Here is a 24689-nt window from a genome sequence, read left to right on the forward strand (position 1 = left end):
ATCTATAGACGTCTATATATAGCCTTAGAAATTTCTATTAAAAAATGTTAGAGATACTGTAGTTTTTACCCAATCATTTACTAGTTACAAGTTGCTTATTAGAAAGGTAGAATCTGAACATTTTATGAGCACAAAGATAGTATCAGAATGGGTGTGGTCCCTTACTCTTAGAATCTGTGTAGAGGTTCATTTGTCCTAAAATTTCTTGTTTATTGGAAGGTGGTATGGTGTAGTGCAAGGAGCTTTGAGCATTGGACTTAATTGTTTTATTCATTTCATATATTTGACAGATACTATAGTTTGTGTACTGTGTGCCAGTCATTGTTTTAGACTCTTGAGATACAAAGATAAAACAACAACAACAAAAAAACAGTCGCTTCTCTCAAAGGGTCCTGGTGGTAAGGGAGGAGGTAGACACATAGATAATTTTAATGTGGTCTGACAAATGTAATGATAGAGATGCCCAGGGCATTAGGGGAACATAAAAGAAGAATGCTTTTTTGAATTTCAGTTCTTCATACGTAAAATGGAGACAAAAAAGAACCTATTTTACTGGGTTGCTCTGAAGATTAAATTAGATAAAGAATATAAAACACATAGTAGAGATTTGGCACAAGTAGAAGTATGTATGTGGAACCAGTTATTATTTTACTGCTTTGTAATATATTGTGGCTGTTCAGGGATACTAACTTACTAATGACAGAGAATTGCTCAAAAGTATTTATTTGGAATACCACGGCAGAACTGTAATCCTTGATTTGACTTCTTGCAGTGGTCAGGTTCCTTTGGAAATAGTATTTTCTGAATATCTTGCCTGAGAGAACCCCTTGGTTGGAGTTTCAGATAGTCTTTTCTCAGAAATGTTAATAGAAGTTACTCAGCATCAAACAGTTGGTGTAGTCAGTTGGTTTTTAAGTAAGCTGTGTTGAGTCCTATGGAAAGAGGGGAAAGATCTAACTAAACAGCTTTCTGTTTAGATAAACTGGATGGGGGAGTGGGAGGGGGTTGGTGACTTGTAGGACGTACTTTTATTTTCACTTGGTTCATTTCTTGAAGTGAGATTTCTTTTGAGGCCAGAAGGTAAGGGCTAACCTTTAAGTGATCAAGATTCAGTGTCCAAGTACCTTATTTGAGAAATGACTGGGTAGTATTTTAAAAGGAGTAGAGGCAGCTCTTCAGAGACTGAATCCCTGACTACACAGCCCTAATAAAAACCTGCCTCGCTTATATGTTTTCCTCTTGAGATTCCTCCATTGTAGTTAATATTTAAATAGAACTTTTAAATGGTGCTGAAAAAAATCTTCCTTTATATAAAAATGTTCAGAAACCTTCTGGGTTGCCTATGAATGTGATTGGAAATGGTATTGTATTCACAATAAGACAATAATAGACTACTCCTTCTTGAATATATTAATAGTTGAAGGTACATTCTGTGCATTTTACAGAGCTGGTGATGAATACAAAGGAGTGTTAGTGCTGGGTGTGAGCACCAGTGACATTCATGTCATATAACATTTCTGTGCTTAGTGAACTTTAGAATGCCAAGTAACTACTCAATTGCCATTAACTTTCAGTAACTCAAAACTACTTGCAAGTTTTAGGGTATATTGATTTTTCTCCCTTCTGTTCAAATGGCTTTGCATGCATAAGACAACTTTTCAAGTGTAAGATTTATGAACAGAGGAACCTGGGTTTCTGAGAAGCTAAGTGACTAAGCTTGGAATAAATGACATCCAGAACTTCCAGACACAGTTGGTTCTCCCCACCTTTTAGAGAAGAATAATAGAACCAGATCATCTCCCAATAGTTGGCAGGGTCAGCTTCCAGAAACAAAGTAGAGGGGATGCTTTTTTGCTTTTGCCAAAATATGGTATAATGGAAATACTAAAGTTTTGATGCCACACAAGCCTGGGTTCAAGTCTAGATTGGCCACTTCCTAACTTTGTGATCAGCAAGCAGGTTACTTTATCTTTCAAACAAATCTCAATTTCCTCTTCTGTAATCCTGGAGCTAGTGATACCTCTGCCAGTTGGGTTGTGAGAGACAGGTATGGAAAATCCTTGCCCAGGCCTAGTATAGAATATGAACTCAACCACTGTTAGTTCTTTTTCTTGTTTCTTTTTTCACCCTTTCACAGTATGTCTTTTCAAGTAAAAGGCAGGTGTGTTGAAAACAACATTTTCTGGCAATTGTAGAAACTGTTTGACTTGGTATTTAGATGGCCTGTTTCCCTCTGTTGGATCTCATTCACAGGCAGTAGATTTTAAGGGTGGCCTAAATCAAATCAAAACAAAACAAAACAAAACAAAACAAAACAAAAACCCAGTTGCCTCGGAGCTCAAATTATCTACCTGTTGCAGTTTTGGTCCTTGTACCAGAAGAGGGTTTATTTTTTTTCCCATAGTAAGGCATAATAACATCCCAGGTGTTCCTTGCTCTTAAGTGGAAGCAGTGGCTGGCTATGCAGGACAGTTTCACATTGATTGGTTAGGGCATGCTGTCCTTTGAAGCAAGTGTTAGGCAGTAGTGCTGCAGTGCTCACGCATACTGTTGAATTAATCGCTGCAGAGTTCTTGGATCTGACCTGTAAAGGTAAAATAAAACTGCCTCTCAGAGACACTGGCAACTGTAGGAAAAATGGTGATTATAAAACACTGAGAGGAATAAGAGAGAGAAGGTATAAGAATGGCTTTGGCAGAATTGTCTTAATGACTTTTATTTGACCATTCTTAAATATTTGGGTCTTAGTTCTATTTCCACTTTTGATCCAGAAGTCACAGATAAAACAGAAGAGGTGGTATATCTTATTGGTCTAAGGTGAGGCCTAGCTCTTAAATTTTAGTTATGCTCCTTTTGCTTAGAACTCTCCTTTCCTAACTCCTTATGTCTGAAGTCACTTGCAATGCTCACAGTTCTTTATGACATTGAAAAAGTTTCTTTGAGATGCTGTTGATAAGCATACTGACTTAAGAGCATGAGAGAGAGAATGCCCTCAGATTTTGGAGCCAAATAGTCCTTGATTTGAATTTCAGCTCTGCCTCTTATTTGTTCTCTAACTTTGGGCAAGTTGCTTTACTGTTTTGGACAGTGCTTTCTTCATGTGTAAGAAAGATGATGTTAATAGCTTTGTAAGATTGCTATGAGGCTTAAGTGAGTATTACATGCAGAGTGCTTAGCATATAGTATGCGGGCACTGAATAAGTATTAACTATATTAGTGTATCTCCCAATCTTCAGACCTGAATTTGGCAAACTGATTGGTATTTTCTTAGAAAGTAAATGAAATATGGGATGGACTCTCTTGCAGTTCTTTGATGGAAAAGATGTATTATAAAGTAAAGTTATTATAGTTGCCATTTGTTATTTTCTTCAGGTTGATAACAGGGAAAATGCTGAGAAGGAAATAGCTATTTCTACTGTCTCATCCAGTACCCAGGTGTCCTGCCCACTATGTGACCAAGACTTTCCACCCACAAAGATTGAGCGACATGCCATGTACTGCAATGGAATAGGGCCAAGTACAGGTAAGACTTACCAGGATTTATCAAACTTTTCTTTGCATGATAGTTTTGTAATCCTCTATAATACAGTACAGGAAAAACAGACCACTCTTCCTCAAAGTTAAAGTTGTTGGGTTTGTCTTTTTCTCTTTCCCATATCTGTTCTTTATTTCTTTGGCAGGTATGCTCTTTTGTTACACATACTTAGGAGAAAGGGAGGGAAAAAATCTTTCATCTTGGTATAGGTGGGCCAAAAATCAGTGTGATGCTGTGGACCTTCCATTTCATCTTTTATTTCAAATATTGAGATTCCATGGAGCTTGAGGAATTAAGTTCTAGGGTTGCCTGTTTTTCAAAATTGAAGTGTAATTTACACAATGTTATAAGAGTTGCCTGTTGTTTTTTTTTTTTATTCAAAATAAATCCCTTGTGGGGTTTATTTATGTGTGTAGAAATTCTAACTAAAAACAGAAGCCAAAAAGTATCCCCCATTTCTGTTCATGTGCTATATGTCTCTGCTGTATCACCTTGGAACCGTTGGTTACCTCTTGAAGACTACATCAAAAACCTTAGTTTTGGTGCAGTGTGAGATATTGACCAAGAGAATCTGCTTGTTGATCACAGTCCATTACCATCCCCAATCCTGCCTTTCCTTAAGCGTGTTGCACTTCTTAGTCCCACTTGATTCCCATAACATGGAAGTATTTAGTCTGAAATTGTATAATTGTGAAATATTTTATAAGGTAGGAATTCCAGGAAAGAAAGGTACATGTTATTTAATTTTTCCGATATAACACACTTTTTATTTATTATGTAAGGAAGTACCTAAACTTATAAACTTATAATTAAATAAATTTGTAGATTTTTCTGATTATAAAGTAGTACATGTTCATTGTAATAATAATTGTTTATATTTATTTGTTAAAACTTTTTTTTTAATGTTTGTTCATTTTTGAGAGACAGAGTGTGAACAGGGGAGGGGCAGAGAGAGAGGGAGATACTGAATCCAAAGCAGGCTCCAGGCCCTGAGCTGTCAGTACAGAGCCTGAGGTGGGGCTCGAACTCATGAATCACAAGATCATGACCTGAGCTGAAGTTGGAAGCTTAACCGACTGAGCCACCCAGGTGCCCCATATTTATTAAATACTTAAAATGAGTCACATACTACTTACATAAATGGGACCATGCTATAGTATATATATTATTCTATAACTTGCCTTTTTTTATTTAGCAGTAAATTTAGATCTTTCCATGTACAGATATGCTTTTTATATAGTGGACATCTCACCATCTGTAAAATTTTCTGTTTTGCTTTTTCTACTTACTAGCATAAAATTTCCCCCGTGTCACTAAAGTTACATGTGTATATATATGTATATATGTATATATATATATTTTTTTTTAATTTATTTGTTTACTTATTTACATCCAAGTTAGTTAGCATATAGTGCAATAATGATTTTAGGAGTAGATTCCAGTGATTCATCCCCTATGTATAACACCCAGTGCTCATCCCAACAAGTGTAATCCTTAATGCCCCTTACCCATTTAGCCCATCCCCCCACCCACAACCACTTCAACAACCCTCAGTTTGTTCTCTGTACTTAAGAGTCTCTTATGTTTTGTCCCCCTCCTTGTTTTTATATCATTTTTGCTTCCCTTCCCTTATGTTCATCTCTTTTGTGTCTTAAATTCCACATATGAGCGAAATCATATGCTATTTGTCTTCCTCTAATTTTGCTTAGCATAATATCCTCTAGTTCCATCCACGTAATTGCAAATGGCAAGATTTCACTCTTTTTGATTGCCAAATAATACTCCATTGTATGTGTGTGTGTGTATATATACATATATATATATATATATATACACACACACACCTCATCTTTATCCATTCATGTGTTGATGGACATTTGAACTCTTTCCACACTTTGGCTACTGTCGATAGTGCCGCTATAAACATCGAGGTGCATGTGTCCCTTCAAAACAACACGCCTGTATCCCTTGGATAAATACCTAGTACAGTTGCTGGGTCGTAGAGTAGTTCTATTTTTAACTTTTTGAGGAACCTCCATACTGTTTTCCAGAGTGGCTGCACCAGTTTGCATTCCCACCAGCAGTGCAAAAGGGATCTCCTTTCTCCGCACCGTCACCAACATCTCTTGTTGCTTGAGTTGTTAATTTTAGCCATTCTGACTGGTGTGAGGTGGTATCTCATTGTGGTTTTGATTTGTATTTCCCTGATGATGAGTGACGTTAAGCATCATTTCATGTGTTGGTTGGCCATCTGGATGTCTTCTTTGGAAAAGTGTCTATTCATGTCTTTTGCCCATTTCTTCACTGGATTATTTGTTTTTTGGGTGTTGAGTATGCTAAATTCTTTATAGATTTTGGATACTAACCCTTTATCTGATATGTCATTTGCAAATATCTTCTCCCATTCTGTCGGTTGCCTTTTAGTTTTGCTGATTGTTTCCTTCGCTGTGCAGAAACTTTTTATTTTGACGAGGTCCCAATAGTTCATTTTTGTTTTGGTTTCCCTTGCCTCTGGAGACATGTTGAGTAAGAAGTTGCTGCAGCCAAGGTCAAAGAGGTTTTTGCCTGCTTTTTCCTCAAGGATTATGATGGCTTCCTGTCTTACATTTAGATCTTTCATCCATTTTGAGTTTATTTTTGTATATGGTATAAGACAGTGGTCCAGGTTCATTTATCTACATTTTGCTGTCCAGTTTTCCCAACACCCATTTGCTGAAGAGACTGTCTTTATTCCACTGGATATTCTTTCCTGCTTTGTCAAAGATTAGTTGGCCATACATTTGTGGGTCCATTTTTGGGTTCTGTCTTCTGTTCTATTGATCTATGTGTCTGTTTTTGTGCCAGTATCGTACTGTCTTGATGATTACAGTTTTGTTATACATCTTGAAGTCCAGGATGGTGATACCTCCAGCTCTGGTTTTCTTTTTCAACATTACTTTGGCTATGCAGGGTCTTTTCTGGTTCCATACACATTTTAGGATTGTTTGTTCTAGCTCTGTGAAGAATGCTGGTGCTATTTTGATAGAGATTACATTGAATATGTAGATTGCTTTGGGCAGTATTGACATTTTAACAATATTTGTTCTTCCAATCCATGAGCATGGAATATTTTTCCATTTTTTTGTGTCTTCTTCAATTTCTTTCTTAACCTTTCTATAGTTTTCAGTGTATAGATTTTTCACCTCTTTGGTTAGGTTTATTCCTAGGTATTTTATGGTTTTGGTGCAATTGTAAATGGGATTGGTTCTTTGATTTCTCTTTCTGTTGCTTTATTAGTGGTGTATAGAAATGCAACCAATCTCTGTGCATTGATTTTATATCCTGCGACTTTGCTGAATTCATGGATCAGTTCTAGCAGTTTTTTGGTAGAATCTTTTGGGTTTTCCATATAGAGTATCATGTCATCTGTGAAGAGTGAAAGTTTGGCTTCCTCCTTGCCAATTTGGATGCCTTTTACTCTTTTATTTTGTCTGATTACTGAGGCTAGGACTTCCAACGCTATGTTGAATAACAGTGGTGAGAGTGGACATCCCTGTTGTGTTCCTGACCTTAGGGAGAAAGCTCTCAGTTTTCCCCCATTGAGGATGATATTAGCGGTGGGTCTTTCATATATGGCTTTTATGATTGAGATATGATCTTTCTGTCCCTAGAAGGCTTTTATCAAGAAAGGATGCTGTGTTTTGTCAGATGCTTTCTCTGCATCTATTGATAGGATCATGTGGTTCTTGTCCTTTGTTTTATTGATGTGATGTATCCCATTGATTGTTTTGTGCATATTGAACCAGCCCTATATCCCAGGTATAAATCCCACTTGGTCATGGTGAATAATTCTTTTAGTGTATTGTTGGAACCCATTGGCTAGTGTATCTTGTTGAGGATTTTTGTATCCGTGTTCGTCAGGGAAACTGGTCTGTAGTTCTCTTTTTTAGTGAGGTCTTTGTCTGGGTTTTGGAATCAAGGTAATGCTGGCCTTATAGAATGAGTTTGGAAGTTTTCCTTCCATTTCTATTTTTTGGAACAGCTTCAAAAGAATAGGTGTTAAAAGTTTGGTAGAATATATCTGTTAAGTCCACCCAGTCCGGTGTATCCTGCAAAGCCTTTGTTTCCTTGTTGATTTTCTGTTTAGATGATCTGTCCATTGTTGTAAGTGGGGTCTTGAAGTCCCATATTATTTATGGTATTACTATCAATGAGTTTTTCTGTATGTTTGTGATTAATTTATATATTTGGGTGCTCTCACATTTGGGGCATAAATGTTTAGAATTGTTAGATCTTGTTGGATAAACCCCTTAATTATGATATAATGCCCTTCTTCATCTCTTGTTACTGTCTTTATTTTAAAATCTAGATTGTCTGATATAAGTATGGCTGCTCCAGCTTTCTTTTGCAACCATTAGCATGATAGATGGTTCTCCATCCCCTTACTTTCAATCTGAAGGTGTCTTTAGGTGTAAAATGGGTCTCTTGTAAATAGCATATAGATGGATCTTGTTTTCTTATCCATTCTGTTACCCTATGTCTTTTGATTGGAACATTTAGTCAGTTGACATTTAGAGTGAGTACTTAAAGATACGAATTTATTACCATTGTGTTGCCTGTAGAGTTGGAGTTTCTGGTGGTGTTCTCTGGTCCTTTCTAGTCTTTGTTGCTTTTGGTATTTTTTGTTTTGTTTCATCTTTTCTCCCCTCAGAGAGTCCCCCTTAAAATTTCTGGCAGGGCTGGTTTAGTGGTCATGAACTTCTTAGTTTTTGTTTGTCTGGGAAACTTTTTATCTCTCCCTCTGTTTTGAATGACAGCCTTGCTGGATAAAGAATTCTTGGCTGCATTCCGATTCAGCACATTGAATATATCCTGCCACTCCTTTCTGGGCTGCCAAGTTTCTGTGGATAGGTCTGCTGCAAACCTGATCTGTCTTCCTTTGTAGGTTAAGGACTTCTTTTCCCTTGCTACTCTTATGATTCTTTCCTTGCCTGAGTATTTTGTGAATTTGACTGTGATAGGCCTTGTTGATGGTCGGTTTTTGTTGAATCCAATGGGAGTTCTCTGTGCTTCCTGGATTTTGATGTCTGTGTCTTTCCCCAGGTTAGGAAAGTTTTCTGCTATGATTTGCTCACAAAAACCTTCTACCCCTTTGTCTCTCTCTTCATCTTCTGGGATCCCTATGATTCTGATGTTATTCTTTTTTAATGAGTCACTGAATTCTCTAATTCTTATATTGTACTCTTTTGCCTTACTCTCCCTCTTTTTTTCTGCTTCATTATTCTCCATAAGTTTGTCCTCTGCATTGCTGATTCGCTGCTCTGCTTCATCCATCCTTGCCACCGTGGCAGCCATTTGAGATTGCATCTCAGTTATAGCATTTTTAATTTCATCCTAACTAGATTTTACTTCTTTTATCTCTGCAGAAAGGGATTCTGTGCTTTTTTCAACCCAGCTAGTATTATTATCGTGATTCTAAATTCTGGTTCAGACATCTTGGTTGTATCTGTGTTGATTAAGTTCCTGACTGTCATTTCTTCCTGTTCTTTCTTTTGGGGTGAATTCCTTCGTTTCATCATTTGGAGGAAGAAAATTAATAAAATAAAAAATAATAAAATAAAAATTAAAAATAACACAAAAAATAAAATAAAAGGATGCCAGACTCTAGGTGTGTTTTGGTCTGGTTGTTGAAAGAAAAAATCTATAAATTTTTAATGCTTATTTATCTTTGAGAGACAGCGAGCACATGTGAGTGGGGGAGGGACAGAGAGAAGGGGACAGAGAATCTGAAGTAGGCTCTGGCAGACAGCAGAGATCCCAAAGAGGGGCTCAAACTCGCAGACCATGAAATCATGACCTGAGCTGAAGTCGGATGCTTAACTGACTGAACCACCCAGGTGCCTGTAAAAATATTTTTAATGCTAAATATTCCGTGATCTGAATTGCCTCCATTTACTTAACTGTTATGCATTTAGCATGATTCAGGTCACCATGTTGTTGAGCCTATTATGCATGAAGTTGTTGCTGTATTTTGGGGTTATTTCCCAAGGATGTATATCACTAGCTCGGGTGATAGTAAAAAAAGATGGGCTCTAGAGTCTAGTTATTTTGAGATTGAATCCCATCTTTGTCACTTAGCAGTGTGTGATTCTGTGCTGATTTCCTACCTTCCTTTTATGCAGCTTTCAAATTAACAGTAATGACCTTTTTTATTTTTTAAAGGTTAAATGAGATATCTTAGGGAAAGTGCATAGTACAATTCCTAGCACATTGAGTAAGAACTTAAGAACTTAAAAACAATTTTTTTTTAATGTTTGTTTATTTTTGAGAGAGAGCACAAGTAGAGGAATGGCAGAGAGAGAGAGGGAGACACAGAATCTGAAGCAGGCTCCAGGCTCCAAGGTGCCAGCACAGAGCCCGACACAGGGTCTGAACCCAAAAACTGCGAGATTGTGACCTGAGCCAAAGTCAGATGCTTAACCAATTGAGCCACCCAGGCACCCCAGTACTTAAGAACTTTTAGTTGGCTGTTACTATTCTTGGTAGAATTACTGGGTTTGAGATTTTGTCATCATTTTTAAGCATCATTATAATAGCATGGTCATCTTTTAAATGTAGTGAAAGTTGAAGACCTACATTTGATCATCATCACCTTCTAGTAGAACACTGAAGGACTAGGGCTTTAGATGCAATTTTAATTTGACAGAGCTCTTCAGTCTGATTTTTTTAGCAGAGAGTTCCAGTGACTGAAAGAACTCTGGGGTTGGACATCTGGTGACCGGAGAAGGAAGAAACTATCTTGCACGTCTCACCAAACATGCTTATCCAGCTGGTATTAATTATCTGAGTCAACAACCTACACAGCATTGAGGTCCAGAGATAAATGAGTTTGAGAAGCTGATTGTACCTTGAGCTGTAGAAAAAATAACTTTATGGTCAGAGCTGTTAGGTAAAGGGTAGTATACAGTAGCTCTTGCTGACACCTCCCAGACTGAACTCTGATAGTCTGTGCTTAAACAGCAGGCTTTGGTATTCATTACTGTCCAAAGACATCTTTCAGCTATATGATACTTGCTTTTTAGCTTGTTCTTCCTTACTAGAGTTTAGTGGGGCAATTCACAATTCATCTTACTGTTGAAATGAGTTCAGCATTGTTTTTAAGTTTTCTGAACGACAACTTATACCACCAGAACCAGGTTGTTGTCATTGAACTTGTTGAGAAGCTGACACCATCAGGTGGGCAAAGGAGACTGAAACTTGCATTGTCGTTCATTCAGGGAAATCCTTTCAGGTTCTCTTTATTCCCCTGGGACAAGTGTCAGTGACCCTGTCGAATGCTGCTTAGTGGGATTTACACTCTGGTTTTGAGCACTCTTTCAGATGTAGATATATGTGTGTTTTCTGATAAATTGGAAGTATGTATGTTATTGGCACTGTATGTCTTTTAGCCCTGATCCAACTGTCTCAGATATCCATTTAAAGATGTCTGCCATATCCTGAATAACAGTAGCACTTTCTTTTTCAAGGGAAATTTGTTTTAAAAATTAGCTGAGGAGTATAATAAAGAGAAATGTAGAATACTGTAAATATCAACACCAGCTTGTGTACCTACAGTGAGAAATTTGATTACTTTCTATCCCCTATTTCCTTAACTTCATTTCATTGAAATATTTATGCTTGGTTGTTTTTTTTATTTAAAAAAATTTTTTTTAATGTTTATTTTTGACAGGGAGAGAGAGAGAGACAGGGGGAGGGGCAGAAAGAGGGGGAGACACAGAATCTGAAACAGGCTCCAGGCTCTGAGCTGTCAGCATAGAGCCTGACCCGGGGCTTGAACTCACAGACTGAGAGATCATGACCTGAGCTGAAGTCGGATGCTCAACTGACTGAGCCATCCTGGCACCCCGGAACTTTTTTTTTTTTTTTAATGGTGCTAGAACTTAACATGGGTTACTAAAGAAGTTTGAGACATTTCTGCCATTAAGGAGCTTGCAGTGTCATTGGGGAGATAAATATTAACCTAAGAAATTAATTACAAGATGACATAAAGTGAATGATGATGTACCTGTATGAGTGATTTTTTTTTTAAAGTTTATTTATTTTTGAGAGAGAGAGAGAGAGAGCAAGTAGGAGAGGGGCAGAGAGAGAGGTGGACAGAGGATATGAAGCAGGCTCTGGGCTAACAGCAGTGAGCCCGTTGCAGGGCTTGAACTCATGAACTGTGAGATCATGACTTGAGCTGAAGTTGGACGCTTAATTGAATGAGCCACCCAGGCACCCCTACATGAATGATTCTGACTGTAAGTGCAATAGGAATGTGGAGAGCTGCAGTGAATAGGGATGAAATCTCAGAAAGAGGGTTGGTTTAACCTGGGCTAGGAAGGCTAATAGGTTTGGATAAACCCATGGGAAAGTAGGGGACCCTTTATCTTCCTATAGGTTAGATAAGAGAAGGAAGCAGGTGAAAGAGGGGTGCCTGGGTGGCTCAGTCAGTTAAGCGTCTGACTTCTGCTCAGGTCATGATCTTGTAGTGCATGAGTTTGAGCCCCATATCATGCTCTGCACTGACAGTGCAGAGCCTGCTTCTGAGCCTGCTTCAGATCCTCTGTCTCCCTCTGTCTCTTTCTTAAAAATAAACAAACATTAAAAAAAAAAAAAAAAAGGAAGCAAGGGAAACAGCCACTAGACAACAGCTTCCACTTAGTCTTCCTAGTAGTGTTAACTTGCTAACCTAAATTACTCTCTCTGACCCTATACGAGAATTTGCAGCATGGAGTCCCCACTGGAACTATTCCACTCTTGATTTATTCCTGTGTCTTAAGAACAGAGTTTGGGGATATAGGTGGGATGGAAAAGTAATTAGGGGAATTATGCAAAGCACCTGCTACTGTGCCATGTGCCTGGCATATCATACGTCCTCAATAACTTTGCTGTCTGTTTGCTTTTTTTTTCTTTTTTTTTTTTTCACCATCTTGCCTGCCCCTGTTTTCCTTGCCAGAGATAGTAGTGATTGTTTTGGTTCCTCTCAACATTTGTGACTGGAGACAGAGGCCAGGCCCTCAGCCCAGTTTTTGGTAAAAGGGAGCCCCTCTCCTGCCATGGAAGGGAAAGAGTTACTCTTGAAAACACATAACCCAGGCTGGGAGACCATTCGCCCAATGCCTAAGGGGATGGAATAATAGAGAGGACTTATCTCCGAGAATTAAGTATTCAGCTCTCCCCTCCTTCCTGTTTTCCCCTAAATCTGATCCCAGACATGCTTGGTTTGGCTGTGTAAAAAAAATAGTAATTAGAGTCATTTACATGAAGTGTCTACCATTTATGCCTAGTTACCGTGCAGCACAATAACAATTATGCATATCATTAAATATGTGTCTGATTAACTTTGCTGTAAGTTTTATTTGATTATAATACTACACTCTGAGTAAGTTGGCTCATTCTGCTCAGTTTGTTGCTCAATGACATGGCTACTACAAGTTTGGAAAAACTAGGAGTGTTCTTTAAAGGCATTGTTTGAGGGGAGAAGATTTGTTAAATTAATCTAGACTGACAAAGATAGGTTGCTTTTGTATTTGCTTTCTGGAAAATGTGTTTGAGACCATTTTTATTAAAACATTTAGGAAGAATAAAGCTCTCCATTTACTTAGTAAATATTTACTAAGCAACTGCTATATACCAGATACAGTGAACAGAATATACAAAGTCCCTGTTCTCATGGAGCTTATATGTTAGCAGTGGGATACTGACAGTAAATAAGTAAACATCTAGTATGTTAAGTGGTGATAAGTATTTTGGAGAAAAAGAGGAAGCAGAGGAAGAGAATGGAGAATACTGAGGTCAAGGGGTAGCAATTTAGAATAGGTGGTAGGGAAGGTCCCATCAAGGAGGTGACATCTGAGCAGAGATCTAAAGGAAATGAGGGATTTCGAGGTGGAGAGGAGAGTGTGTTACAGGCAAAAGGAACAGTAAGTACGAAGACTTTTGGTTGTGAACAGGCTTGGTGTGTATGAGAGAATGACAAGCCAGTGTGGCTGGAGTGGAGTTAGTGAGGGAAAGATAAACAGTGAAATTAGAGAGGTAATTGGGGAGGGGACAAGTGGACCGATCACATAGGGTTCTTAGGCCATAGTAAGGACTTTGGCTTTTAATTGGAGCAAAGGAGGAGCCTTTGGAGGGATTTGAGCAAAAAAAATGAATTAATATTTGAGTAAAGGATCACCTGGTTGCTGTATGTATGGATTGTTGAGGTGGGGGACAAGAGTGGAAGCTGGGAGGATAGCCAAAATTTTATTTTTGGCAATATGATAGAGTGGGAGAAACATGGGCTTTGGAACTAGGCAGATCTGAATTTAAATGTCCACTGTTAATACTTGTCAGCTGGATAATATTTGACAAATGACCTTACCCTTTTGAGGCTCAGATGTCTTGTTTATAAAATTAGTCTGACATCATTAGGATTGTCATGAGAATCAGAGACACTTTACAAAGTACCTAGCACTGTGTTTAGCATGTAATAAGTGTTCAGTAAATAGTAGCTGCTGTTATTGAATATTACTCTTGTCTGTGTAGTCTCTCTGAAGTCTGTTTCTGTGTGCCAATACCTAAAGAATAGTCCATAAGCCAGGTAGAGGGGAAGATGAAAGGCAGGGAAAATTGTAAGGTGTTAAGAATAAGCTAGTAAGAAATAGATGGTGGGAGAGTTAGGGAAGCTGAAGGCATTAACTGTGTATTCTTTGGGCCTGGAGACAGAGGTGTGGCTTAGAGTCAGGATACTGTCAGGAGTGGATTTTCTTTTCATGGATGTCTCCTCGAAAAATAATAGTGAGTAAGTGGGTGAGTGTAGGTGAGATTCCTTGCTATAAACTTGCCTCAGAGCTAACAGAGAAGGACTGAGGCCTAAAATTAGGCTTAACTTGGGTGGCTTAGCAAAAATCATAAGACCTGAACATCTCTAATGAAGAACTTTTTTTATTTTCTATTAAAAAATTTAAAAATGTTTATTTATTTTGAGAGAGAAAGAGTGGGCATGAGCAGGGGAGGGTTACAGAGAGAGGGAGAGAGAGAATATCCCAAGCAGGCTCTGTGCTGTCAGTACAGAGCCCGATGTGGGGCTCAAACTCAGGAACTGTGAGATCATGACCTGAGCTGAAATCAAGAGTCAGATGCTCAACTGAGTGAGCCACCCATGTGCCCCGAAAAGCTTTTTTTAATTAGATAAAGTTTGACTTTTTCTTTTTTATATACCTGAATTTGCCTACCTGAATGTAATTTGTACCCCATTTACTCTTCACTCTTGTATCAATATGGTTTTTGTGGTACCTAGGAAAAGTAGATTAACTATGTTACTATTGACACCTAACTACTGAGGTGTTAACAATTGGGAAATAGCACAGTTTTAGTAGAAATAACATGGATTTTGGAGACAGACTGGCTTGTGGGGAGATCTACAAATCCAAACATACTGAGATATTATAATACAGTTGGGCAGATAAAGCATGAACATGAATAACTGTAACACAAGGTCAGAATTACTAATGGACTTAAAGTCTGTGGTGTTTCAGAGGAAATGTGATTAGAGATTGAGATGGAAGGGCATTAATGTAAAAGAACAGTAGGCAAGATCACATAAATAGAAAAGTATGAACAGTATACAGGAAAGAGCAAGTGATTCAATGTGGTTGTAGTATGGGCAATATGAAAGGAAATAGTAGGCAATTGTAGAATGACAAATGTAACTTGAATTATGTGGGTTAAAATGGGGTAGAGTTTTTTCTACTTGTAAAAGAATTTTTTTGTGTGTTTACTTCACACTATAGTATATGGGACTCTTTGGGATGCAAGTGTTGAAAATACAATTCAAGTAACTTAAGCAAAAAACAAGTTAGTTTGCATGGTAATTGGGAAGTCTGGTGTAGGTTTCAGACAGACCTCGATCTAAGAGCTCAGATGAGATCTCCATCTTTTGACTCTACTTGTCTGTTTTCAATAGGCTTTTCAAGGGCAAACAGAATGTCTGCCAGCAGCTGTAGACTTTTCACCTTTATTGGAAAGGAGTTCTTTCTCCTGAAACCATAGATCAGTCTAGAGAAAGACTTTTGATTAGTCTTTATTTGATTTAAGTGACCATTCCTGGACTAGTCACTGTAACCAAGTAAGAGGGTATGCATCGTTCTTAAGTCAGAACAAGTAACAAAACCCTGTTAGTAACTGTCAGAAAAATCTATGTCACAGTAACAGAAAACACCATTAACAATAGGTTTAATATGTAGGGTTTCTTTTTCTCATATAACAAGGATCTAGAGTGAGGCAATGGCTCAGTGATGTAATGAAAATTTAGACTTTTCTCTTTTGCTTCTACAGTCCTTGACTTGTGGCTTCCTTTTTTTTTTTTTTTTTTTATAATTTTTTTAATGTTTATTTATTTTTGAGAGAGAGAGAAAGACAGAGTGCAAGCAGGGGAGGGGCAGAGAGACAGGGAGACACAGAATCCAAAGCAGGCTCCAGGCTCTGAGCTTCAGCACAGAGCCCGATGCGGGGCTTGAACCCACAAACCACAAGATCCTGACCTGAGCTGAAGTCAGACGCTTAACTGACTGAGCCACCCAGGCACACTAATTTGTGACTTCTTGATTCATGGTCTCAAGGTAACTTTTTTATCTTTAGACCTCACATCTGTGTTCCAGGAAGGAGGGGATAAAGGGGCATGGCTATAGATTTTTACTGTTGCAGTCTAACACTCCTATATTATTCTATATAGTCTAATATTCCTATAATCTTGTGGAATTGAGCTTATTCCAAATTGTGGTAGAATTAGGCCAGGTATATATCTGGTGTTCATGTCTTTTATGTATGTGTGTTTGCCTTTATGTATAAAATTATACTGTCTTTGAAGTCGTTGATTAATTTGCTTTGTACAGTGATTCACCTTAACAAAAAAATTTGTTTTCTACTGTTTAATGAAGTGTTGCACTAGGTGCTGGGGGTCCTCAAGAGGTAGTAAAGGGATATGATACAGAGCTGACCGGGACCTCAAATTTATATTCAGGGAATTCATACAGTCTAGTGGGGCAAATAGACTTGGGCATAACTATGACACAAATCATTTGAAGAACTAAAATAAAGGCACTAACCACTCATACAATAGAAGGGGGTTAATTTCTGATTGGTGAGAAAAAGAGCAGATTCTTGTTTAAGGGTTCCCTTAATATTAGGCTTAGGTTTTTTACCATTTTTTTTTTCCTTCTATTAAAGATACACGTCCAAAATAGCACAAGCCTTGGGGCACCTGGCTGGCTCAGTTGACAGAGCATGTGACTCTTGATCTTGGGAATGTGAGTTGAAGCCCTATGTTGGGTGTAGAGAAAAAGAAAATCTTTTTTTTTTTTTAAAGTTTATTTACTTTGAGAGAGAGGAAGAGAGTATGAATTGGGGAGGGGCAGAGAGAGAGAGAGGGAGAGAGAATCCTAAGCAGGCTCTGTGCCATCAACACAGAGCCTGACGCGGGGCTTGAACTCACAAACTGTGAGAGCATCACATTAGCTGAAACCAAGAACCAGACACTTAACCAACTGAGCCACCCAGGTGTCCCCCAAAATAAAATCTTTTAGTCAAACAAGCAAGTGGGGCACCTGGGTAGCTCAGTTAGTTGAGCATCCGACTTCTGCTTAGGTCATGATGTCACGGCATGTGAGTTTGAGCCCCATGTTGGGCTCTGTGCTGACAGCTCAGAGTCTGGAGCCTGCTTTGGATTCTCTGTCTCCCTCTCTCTCTGCTCACCCCCACTCGCATTCTGTGTGTGTGTGTGTGTCTCTCTCTCTCTCTCAAAAATAATAAACATTTAAAAACAAGCAAGTGGCATGAGTCTTACATAAATTGTCTGAATTTCTGTTTAGAGTTATTTCTTTAAACTAGGATTACTAAAAGTGGAATTACTGAATTATATCTACAGAGTTTTAAGATTGCTTTCTAGAAAGGTTTTAGTCATTTAAATTTTCTCAAGTAGAATATGAAACTATTCCTTTTACCACACTATTCCAAATACTGAGGAATATTCGTTTTCTTTTTCTTTTTTTTTTTAATACAGATCATGACATATATGATACGTAAATAATAGCATTTCACTGTACTTTATTTATATTTCTTCAATTAGTAGTAAAGTTAAATTTTTTTTCTTTTTTAAAAATTCTTTAAAATTTAAAATTCTTCTTTGAAGAATTGTTTTCTGAACTTTGCCCAAGTATCTTTTGGGTTCTTAGTATTTTTCTTATCCATTTATAGAAGTTATTTATAAATGATTTGCCTTTTGCTTTGAAGGTGCTTTCCAGGTTTTTTCTACCCATCCATCAGTTTTCACCAGGTTTCCAGATTTATGCAGCCTGAGACACCAACTTTTTGGTGTGAACACTGTCAAAGCTTTTATTTCTTGAAGAAGAGTGCTGATTCTGTAGAAGGATCTAATTCGTGTGAATAGAAGTAGCACTGATAGGGGGAAAAGAATATTGGAATCCATGCAGAATTAAGGGGGGTGGGCATTAAGGAGAAAGGATAAAGACTTTATTGCTATTGATGGTGGCAGGAAGAAGCTAAGTAGAAGGTGGCGGCCTGGAATTGGAGTCACTAGGAGCCAGATACCCAAAATGGCATACTATTTAAAGTAGATTCCTCTTTGAGAACTTGAGTCCAGAACTCTTTGACATTTTCTGAGTGGCCACCATCTTATTTGAATGTCTACTGACATAGCTACTGATGAACTCCTAGACCAATATCTATCTCTACCCCAGACTTAAAGGTTGCACTGTATGTAACCCTTCTCCTCTTGTATTAAGTATTAATAATGTAGCAGCGGTGTGCCTCTCACTTCCCCTCCCCTCACATCTTGGTTGTCTTCTGACAACTTCTCTTCATCCTTTCTGTGGGACATTGCCTCATATCAGCTCCGCTGTGATGCATTAATAAGGTTGCTGTATGGTTTAGCATGTGAAATGGATGTCTGACTGCAGTCTCTGTCTGCTTGAGTCCTTAGTGCCTTCATTCTTCTCATCTTATTCCTCTTAACATTGGCTTTGTCTTTGCTTCAGTTACCCCTACTCTTTGTGCCTCACTGCTAAAGAGCCAGACCTCAGGATTTCTTTCAGCAGTGTTCTGCCAGATGTGCTTATTCTTTCCTGAAAAATAAAATAGCTCTTAACACCTGAGTTAATATCCAAAGCATTATGTGTTGAAGGAATATTATCAGCTAAAACCCACTTCAGAGACGTTCTCTCACTTCATGATCTAGTCACACTTTTTAACTTGGGCATTTAGAACATTTTAAGAAAGAAGGAAGTTCAGGGAATTAATATTAGATCAGTCATCTCCTTTAAAACTATTTTAGAGCCACAGGCAGGACTTTAGTTACCTCAGAGGATAAATGTTATTGTTATCGTCATTTTATTCATGAGGAAACTGGCTTCAGAGAGGGCAGCATCAGATAGTTAATAAGCAGTAGATCCAGGGCCTAAGCCCAGGTTGGCCTGACTCAAGAGCTAGCATTCTTCATTGCTACAGGTTCATTCTGCCTTCCCATGTATACAGGAATACACAAAGTTTGAGGAGAACATGGAAGCCTCAGTCAGTTTTAAGAGGACAGAGTACTAGAATCCTTCATCCCTGAATGCAAACATGAAATCTGATCTCATCAGAATTGACCTTGTCAGCTTTTAAATTACCTGGGAGAAACAGTTTGATGGATTCAGACTATTTCCTAGTGAACTGAGTTGATATGACATAAGTCACCTCTGTAAAAGCGTGTGTGTAAAATGAAAGGATCAGATGAACTATCAGAATTACTTCTGGTGGTGGCTGTAGAAATTGTCCATTCACAGACTGACTTATTACTAAGGAGTCTAAGGGCATAATATAAAGGAAACACTTGATAGCAAGATAATATTTTTCCATTAAGTAAAAGGATTTAATGTGCCAGGTCTTTACAAATCATACCTAATATGAACCAATAAGAGCTACCGTTTATGAGCACCTGTTACATATCTGGAACTGTGCTTTTTGTATAATAAGCTTTTGAAGCAGATATTATTCCACTTTTATAGAAGAAGAAACTGAGGCTTCACAGGAAAATAATTTTCCCAGTATCACATTCCTAGAAAGTGGCAGGAGCTGGCATATATACAAGCAGCTTAAATTAAAAAACTCATACTCCGGGGGCGGGGGGGGCGCTGTGTGGCTCAGTCAATTAAGCTTCCCACTCTTGATTTCAGGTCAGGTCATGAACTCACGGTTTGTGAGTTTGAGCCCCGCATCAGGCTCTGTGCTGGCAGTGTAGAGCCTGCTTGGGATTCTCTGACCCTCCCCCCTCCCTCCCCCTGTTTCTCTCTCTCACAATAAATAAATTTTTTAAAAAAGTCAAAAAACCTCATACTCCAAAGAATCATCCAGGAATGTTCAGATTAAAAAAAAAAAAAAAAAAACAACAAAACAAGAACGGGGCACCTGGGTGGCTCAGTTGGTTAAGCATCCGACTCTTGGTTTCAGCTCAGGTCGTGATGTCACGGTTTCATGAGTTAGAGCCCCACATTGGGCTCCAAGCTGACAGTGCAGAGCCTGCTTGGGATTCTCTGCCTCCCACTCTCTCTGCCCCTCCCCCACTTGCTCTGTGTCTCTCAAAATAAACTTTAAAAAAATTTATTAAAAAAAACAAATTTCAGAATACTAAATTTAACATGATAGTCAATATATTGTTTTAAGAATTTATGGTAAAACTGTGTGTTTGTATAGTAACAAATTATATAATTTTGACAATAAAGGCTTCTTGGTGGAGATGGGTGCAGGCAGACTATGGGATCAGGAAGAAGCACACAGATAATCAATTTTGAGAATAGTGTAGTGTTTTGTTTTTTTAAAAAAATTTTTAACATTTATTTATTATTGAGAGACAGAGAGACACAGAGCGTTAGCAGGGGAGGGATAGAGAGAGGGGAGACACAGAATCTGAAGCAGGCTCCAGGCTCTGAGCTGTCAGCACAGAGCCTGACGTGGGGCTCGAACTCATGAACTGTGAGATCATGACCTGAGCTGAAGTCGGTCGCCCAACCAACTGAGCCACCCAGGCGCCCCGAGAATAGTGTAGTTTTTAAGTTGGATGATTGGTTTGGATATATATATTTTTTGTACATATTATAAACATTTTAAAGAGCTTGTATGTTTCTGTTACGCTTCTTGTTACTCATTTCACTCCTATAGGAACCTTGATAAAGCAGCTACTAGTAAAATTCAGAGAAGTTCAGTTTTTTCTCTATATGAAACTCATTTAGTATTACCTTAATTTAGGCTCTGGTGACAAGATGTAACCACTGGATATACTTGCCATTAATAATTCTTGTGTTTTTTTAAATGTTTATTTTTGAGAGAGAGTGTGCACACAAGTGGGGGAGGGGCAGAGAGAGAGGGAGACAGAGGATCTGAAGCAGTCTCTGTGTTGACAGCAGAGCCCAGTGCAGGGCTTGAACTTGTGAACTGTGAGATCATGACCTGAGCTGAAGTTGGACACTTAACTGACTGAGCCACCCAGGTGCCCCCTCCCATTAATGATTCTTTAGAGAGAAGGCTCTTAGGTTTTTTCCTAGGTTCTTTATATCTATGCTTTCATACCAGTTTTTTCAGAAGACAATGGCCAGTTTAATTTTGATTATTGTCTTGCAAAAGGACTTCTTGTGATTGTTTTAAATACAAACATATAAAATTCAAACATAAAAATTGAGAGAATAGTAGTACTTTGAACCCCAGGGTATGCCACTTGTTCATCAGCTCATGGTCACTGGTGTTCTATCTATATTCCATCCATAACCTCCTCTCCTCAGATTATTTCAAATCAGATCCCAGATATCATTTCATTATAATACTAGTTATTCTTGAAAGAGAAGATCTCTTTAAAAGAAAAACTGGGGCACCTGGGTGGCTCATTCGGTTGAGCGTCCAGGTTTTGATATCCACTCAGGTCATGATATCCACCCAGGTCGGGCTTTGCGCTGGTGGCCTGAGAGCCTGCTTGGAATTCTCTCTCTCTCTCTCTGCCCCTCTCCTGTGCATGCCCCCCTCCCCTTTCTCTAAATAAATAAATAAATAAATAAATAAATATAAAAGAAAAAACCAATCTAAGCATTATATTATACCTAAAAAATTAATATCATCAAATATTTGGTGAATTCAAATGTCCCTTAGTCTCCTGATTGTTTGAAATCAGAGTTTAACAAGGTTTACACATTGTAGGGAGTTTTTTTTTCTTAATTGTTTATTTTGAGAGAGAGAGAGAGCATGCAAACAGGGGAGGGGCAGAGAGAGAGGGAGAGAGAGAAGCCCAAGCAGGCCCCACGCTCAGCTCAGAGCCTGACTTGAAGCTCGATCCCACCACTGTGAGATTGCAACCTGAGCCCATATCAAGAGTAGGTTGCTTAACTGACTGATCCACCCAGGCGCCCTGTAGAAAGTTTTTGATGCTAATATCTTAGGCTTTCTTAATTTATGGGGAGATTCACATCCCCAAAATGTTCCTTTTTAAGACTTAAACACTCAGGATTTATATTCATAAGCTTAGTATTGTTATTCACAGTAACTGTGTCACAGCCATTTTTACTCCTTCCACAGCATCTTAACAGTGTTATGCAGGTAGGCCCTCTGAAAATGTACTTTTTTTTTTTTTTTAAACATTTATTTATTTTTGAGACAGAGAGAGACAAAGCGTGAACGGGGGAGGGTCAGAGAGAGAGGGAGACACAGAATCTGAAACAGGCTCCAGGCTCTGAGCAGTCAGCACAGAGCCCGACGCGGGGCTCAAACCCACATACCGCGAGATCGTGACCTGAGCCGAAGTCGGACGCTTAACCGACTGAGCCACCCAGGTGCCCGAAAATGTACTCTTTTAAAGCCAAAGTTGAGAACCTTCTTAAAGGGACAGATAGTAAATATGGCTGTGCAGGCCATATGGTCTCTGTCACAACTTCCCAGATCTCTGTCACAGCTACACAACTGTACTATCATAGCATGGAAGAAACCATAGACAATACATAAATGAATTAGGTGGCTGTGTTCCAGTAAAAGTTTATTTATAAAAATAGGTGGTCAGCCTATAATTTGCTTATCCTTGTTCTACAGCATTAGTTTTTCAGAATGTGTTCTACAGATCACTAGGTTCTGTGAAGGTGTGTAAAGGGTATGGTGGCCAGGACTAATATTGGTATAACAGTCTACCTTTACCACCACCTCATCTGGAACTCTGCTTGTATGGATTTTTATATATTGGGTTTCAAATGAGATTTTATTTAAAAACAGGATTCTCTTGTTTAGAATAAAAAAATGTTGAAGTTCATGGGTGTATAACATTCCTAGTCTTTATAGCAGTGACTCCTATTATTGCTTTGTGTGAGGCACCATGCGCTTATGTATTTATACTTACCCTTATCCCATCTGATCTTTGCAGCAACCTTAAAATTACATTGTCATCACCAAAGAGAAGTAAGTAACTTTGTCAAAATCTCTAAGCTAGTAAATTGGATTGCTTGACTTTTTATTACGGAAGACAGGAGTTCTCTGTATGTCCTGAATACTAGTCATTTGTCAAATATATGTTGTACAGATAATTTCTTGTAGTCTGTGACTGCCTGTTTTCCTAATGGTGTCTTGATGAGCAGAAGTTTTAAGATGAAGTTTAATTTATTATTTTTTTTCCTTTATAGTTGCTATTTTCTGTTTAGGTTTATAATGCATCTTGAATTGATTTTTTTGGAAGGTGTGAGGTAAGGGTTGAGGTTTATTTCTTCCATATGGATATCTAGTTATTCCAGCACCATTTATAGAAAAAAATTCTCTTTCTCAATGGATTACTTTGGTGCCTTTGCAGAAAAATTAAATGACTATATATAGGTCATGGTTCTCTGTTATAGTTCCTTGATCTGTTTATCTTTATGCCATTGATGCAAATATCTTAATTACAGTAGCTTCATAGTAAGTCTTGAAATCAGGTAGCAAAAATTCCCTTTGTTCTTTTTTAAGATTGCTGGATATTATAGTCTTGCATTTCTGTATAAATTTTGCAGTCAACTTATTAAGTATATTCTATAGTTTCCAACTTTATCTCTGTTAATATTTTTCTTGAAGTATATTTTATCTGATAGAACAATTAAATATAGTTTTAGCCATTTCAGCTCTTTTACATCACTGTTTGCCTAGTATATCTTTTTCCATTCATTTACTTTGAACATACTTGTATTTGTATTTATGTATTTATTTTATTTATTTTTACATTTGTTTTAATGTTTATTTTTGAGAGAGCGTGAGCATGAGCGGGGGAGGAGCAGAGGGAGAGGGGGACAAAGGATCTGAAGTGGGCTCTGCGATGACAGCAGAGAGCCCAATGCGGGGCTTGAACCCACAACAGTGAGATAATGACCTGAGCTGAAGTCAGACCCTTAACCAACTGAGCTGCCCAGGCGCCCCTGTATTTTTATTTTTTAAATGATTCTTCTTGTAGACAGCATACTGTTAGGTCATGCTTTTTATCCATTCTGACAATCTCTGTTATTTTTTTTCATTCCCCCCCATCTCTAATATTTAATTGGAAAATTTAGTTAGTTGACATTTAAAATTTAATCATTGATGTGGTTAGATTTAGGTCTACCATTTTATTGTTTTGCTGTTGTTTTTTGGTTTATCTCTTTTGTTTTTATCCTGTTTTTTTTTCTTTCCTATCTTTTGATTATTTGAATATGTTAATAGAATTTTTTTTTAAAACTATACCTCTTTGTATTTTTAGTGGCTGCTCTGGCTTTTCACAGTCTACTTAGAGTTAATACCATTTAACAAAAAAGTGTAGAAATCTTGTAACTGTATAGGTTCATTTACTATTCTTCCTTTTTTTAAATGCTATAGTTGTCAAATGTCACATGTATATATTTATGTATTATAGACCTCATAAAACAATGCCAAAGGTTTTGCTTTAAACAGCCCTGTATATTTAAAAGCAATTAAGAGAAAATAGACTTTTATATTTATCAGATGTTAATCATTTCCTATATTCTTCTCTTCTTCCTGATTATCTGAGTCTATAGTATATCATCACCTTCAGCTTCAAGAATTGCCTTTAGTATTTCTTATAGTGTAGGTCTAATTGTAACCAACTTACTTTAGC

General features: G+C 37.9%; 1 protein-coding gene across 5 annotated transcripts in view; it reads left to right on the forward strand.

The window, feature by feature from the left end:
* UIMC1 (ubiquitin interaction motif containing 1) overlaps positions 1-24689 on the forward strand; it is a 115595-nt gene that overhangs the window by 70865 nt on the left and 20041 nt on the right. For all 5 annotated transcript variants that reach the window (XM_027035336.2, XM_053226160.1, XM_053226157.1 and 2 more), the window contains one exon: positions 3373-3523. In XM_027035336.2, coding sequence (XP_026891137.1) covers positions 3373-3523 — 151 coding nt within the window. The remainder of the gene's footprint in view (positions 1-3372; positions 3524-24689) is intronic.

The sequence above is a fragment of the Acinonyx jubatus genome, chromosome A1 (assembly GCF_027475565.1).
Source record: "Acinonyx jubatus isolate Ajub_Pintada_27869175 chromosome A1, VMU_Ajub_asm_v1.0, whole genome shotgun sequence".
Classification (NCBI taxonomy): Eukaryota; Metazoa; Chordata; class Mammalia; order Carnivora; family Felidae; genus Acinonyx; species Acinonyx jubatus.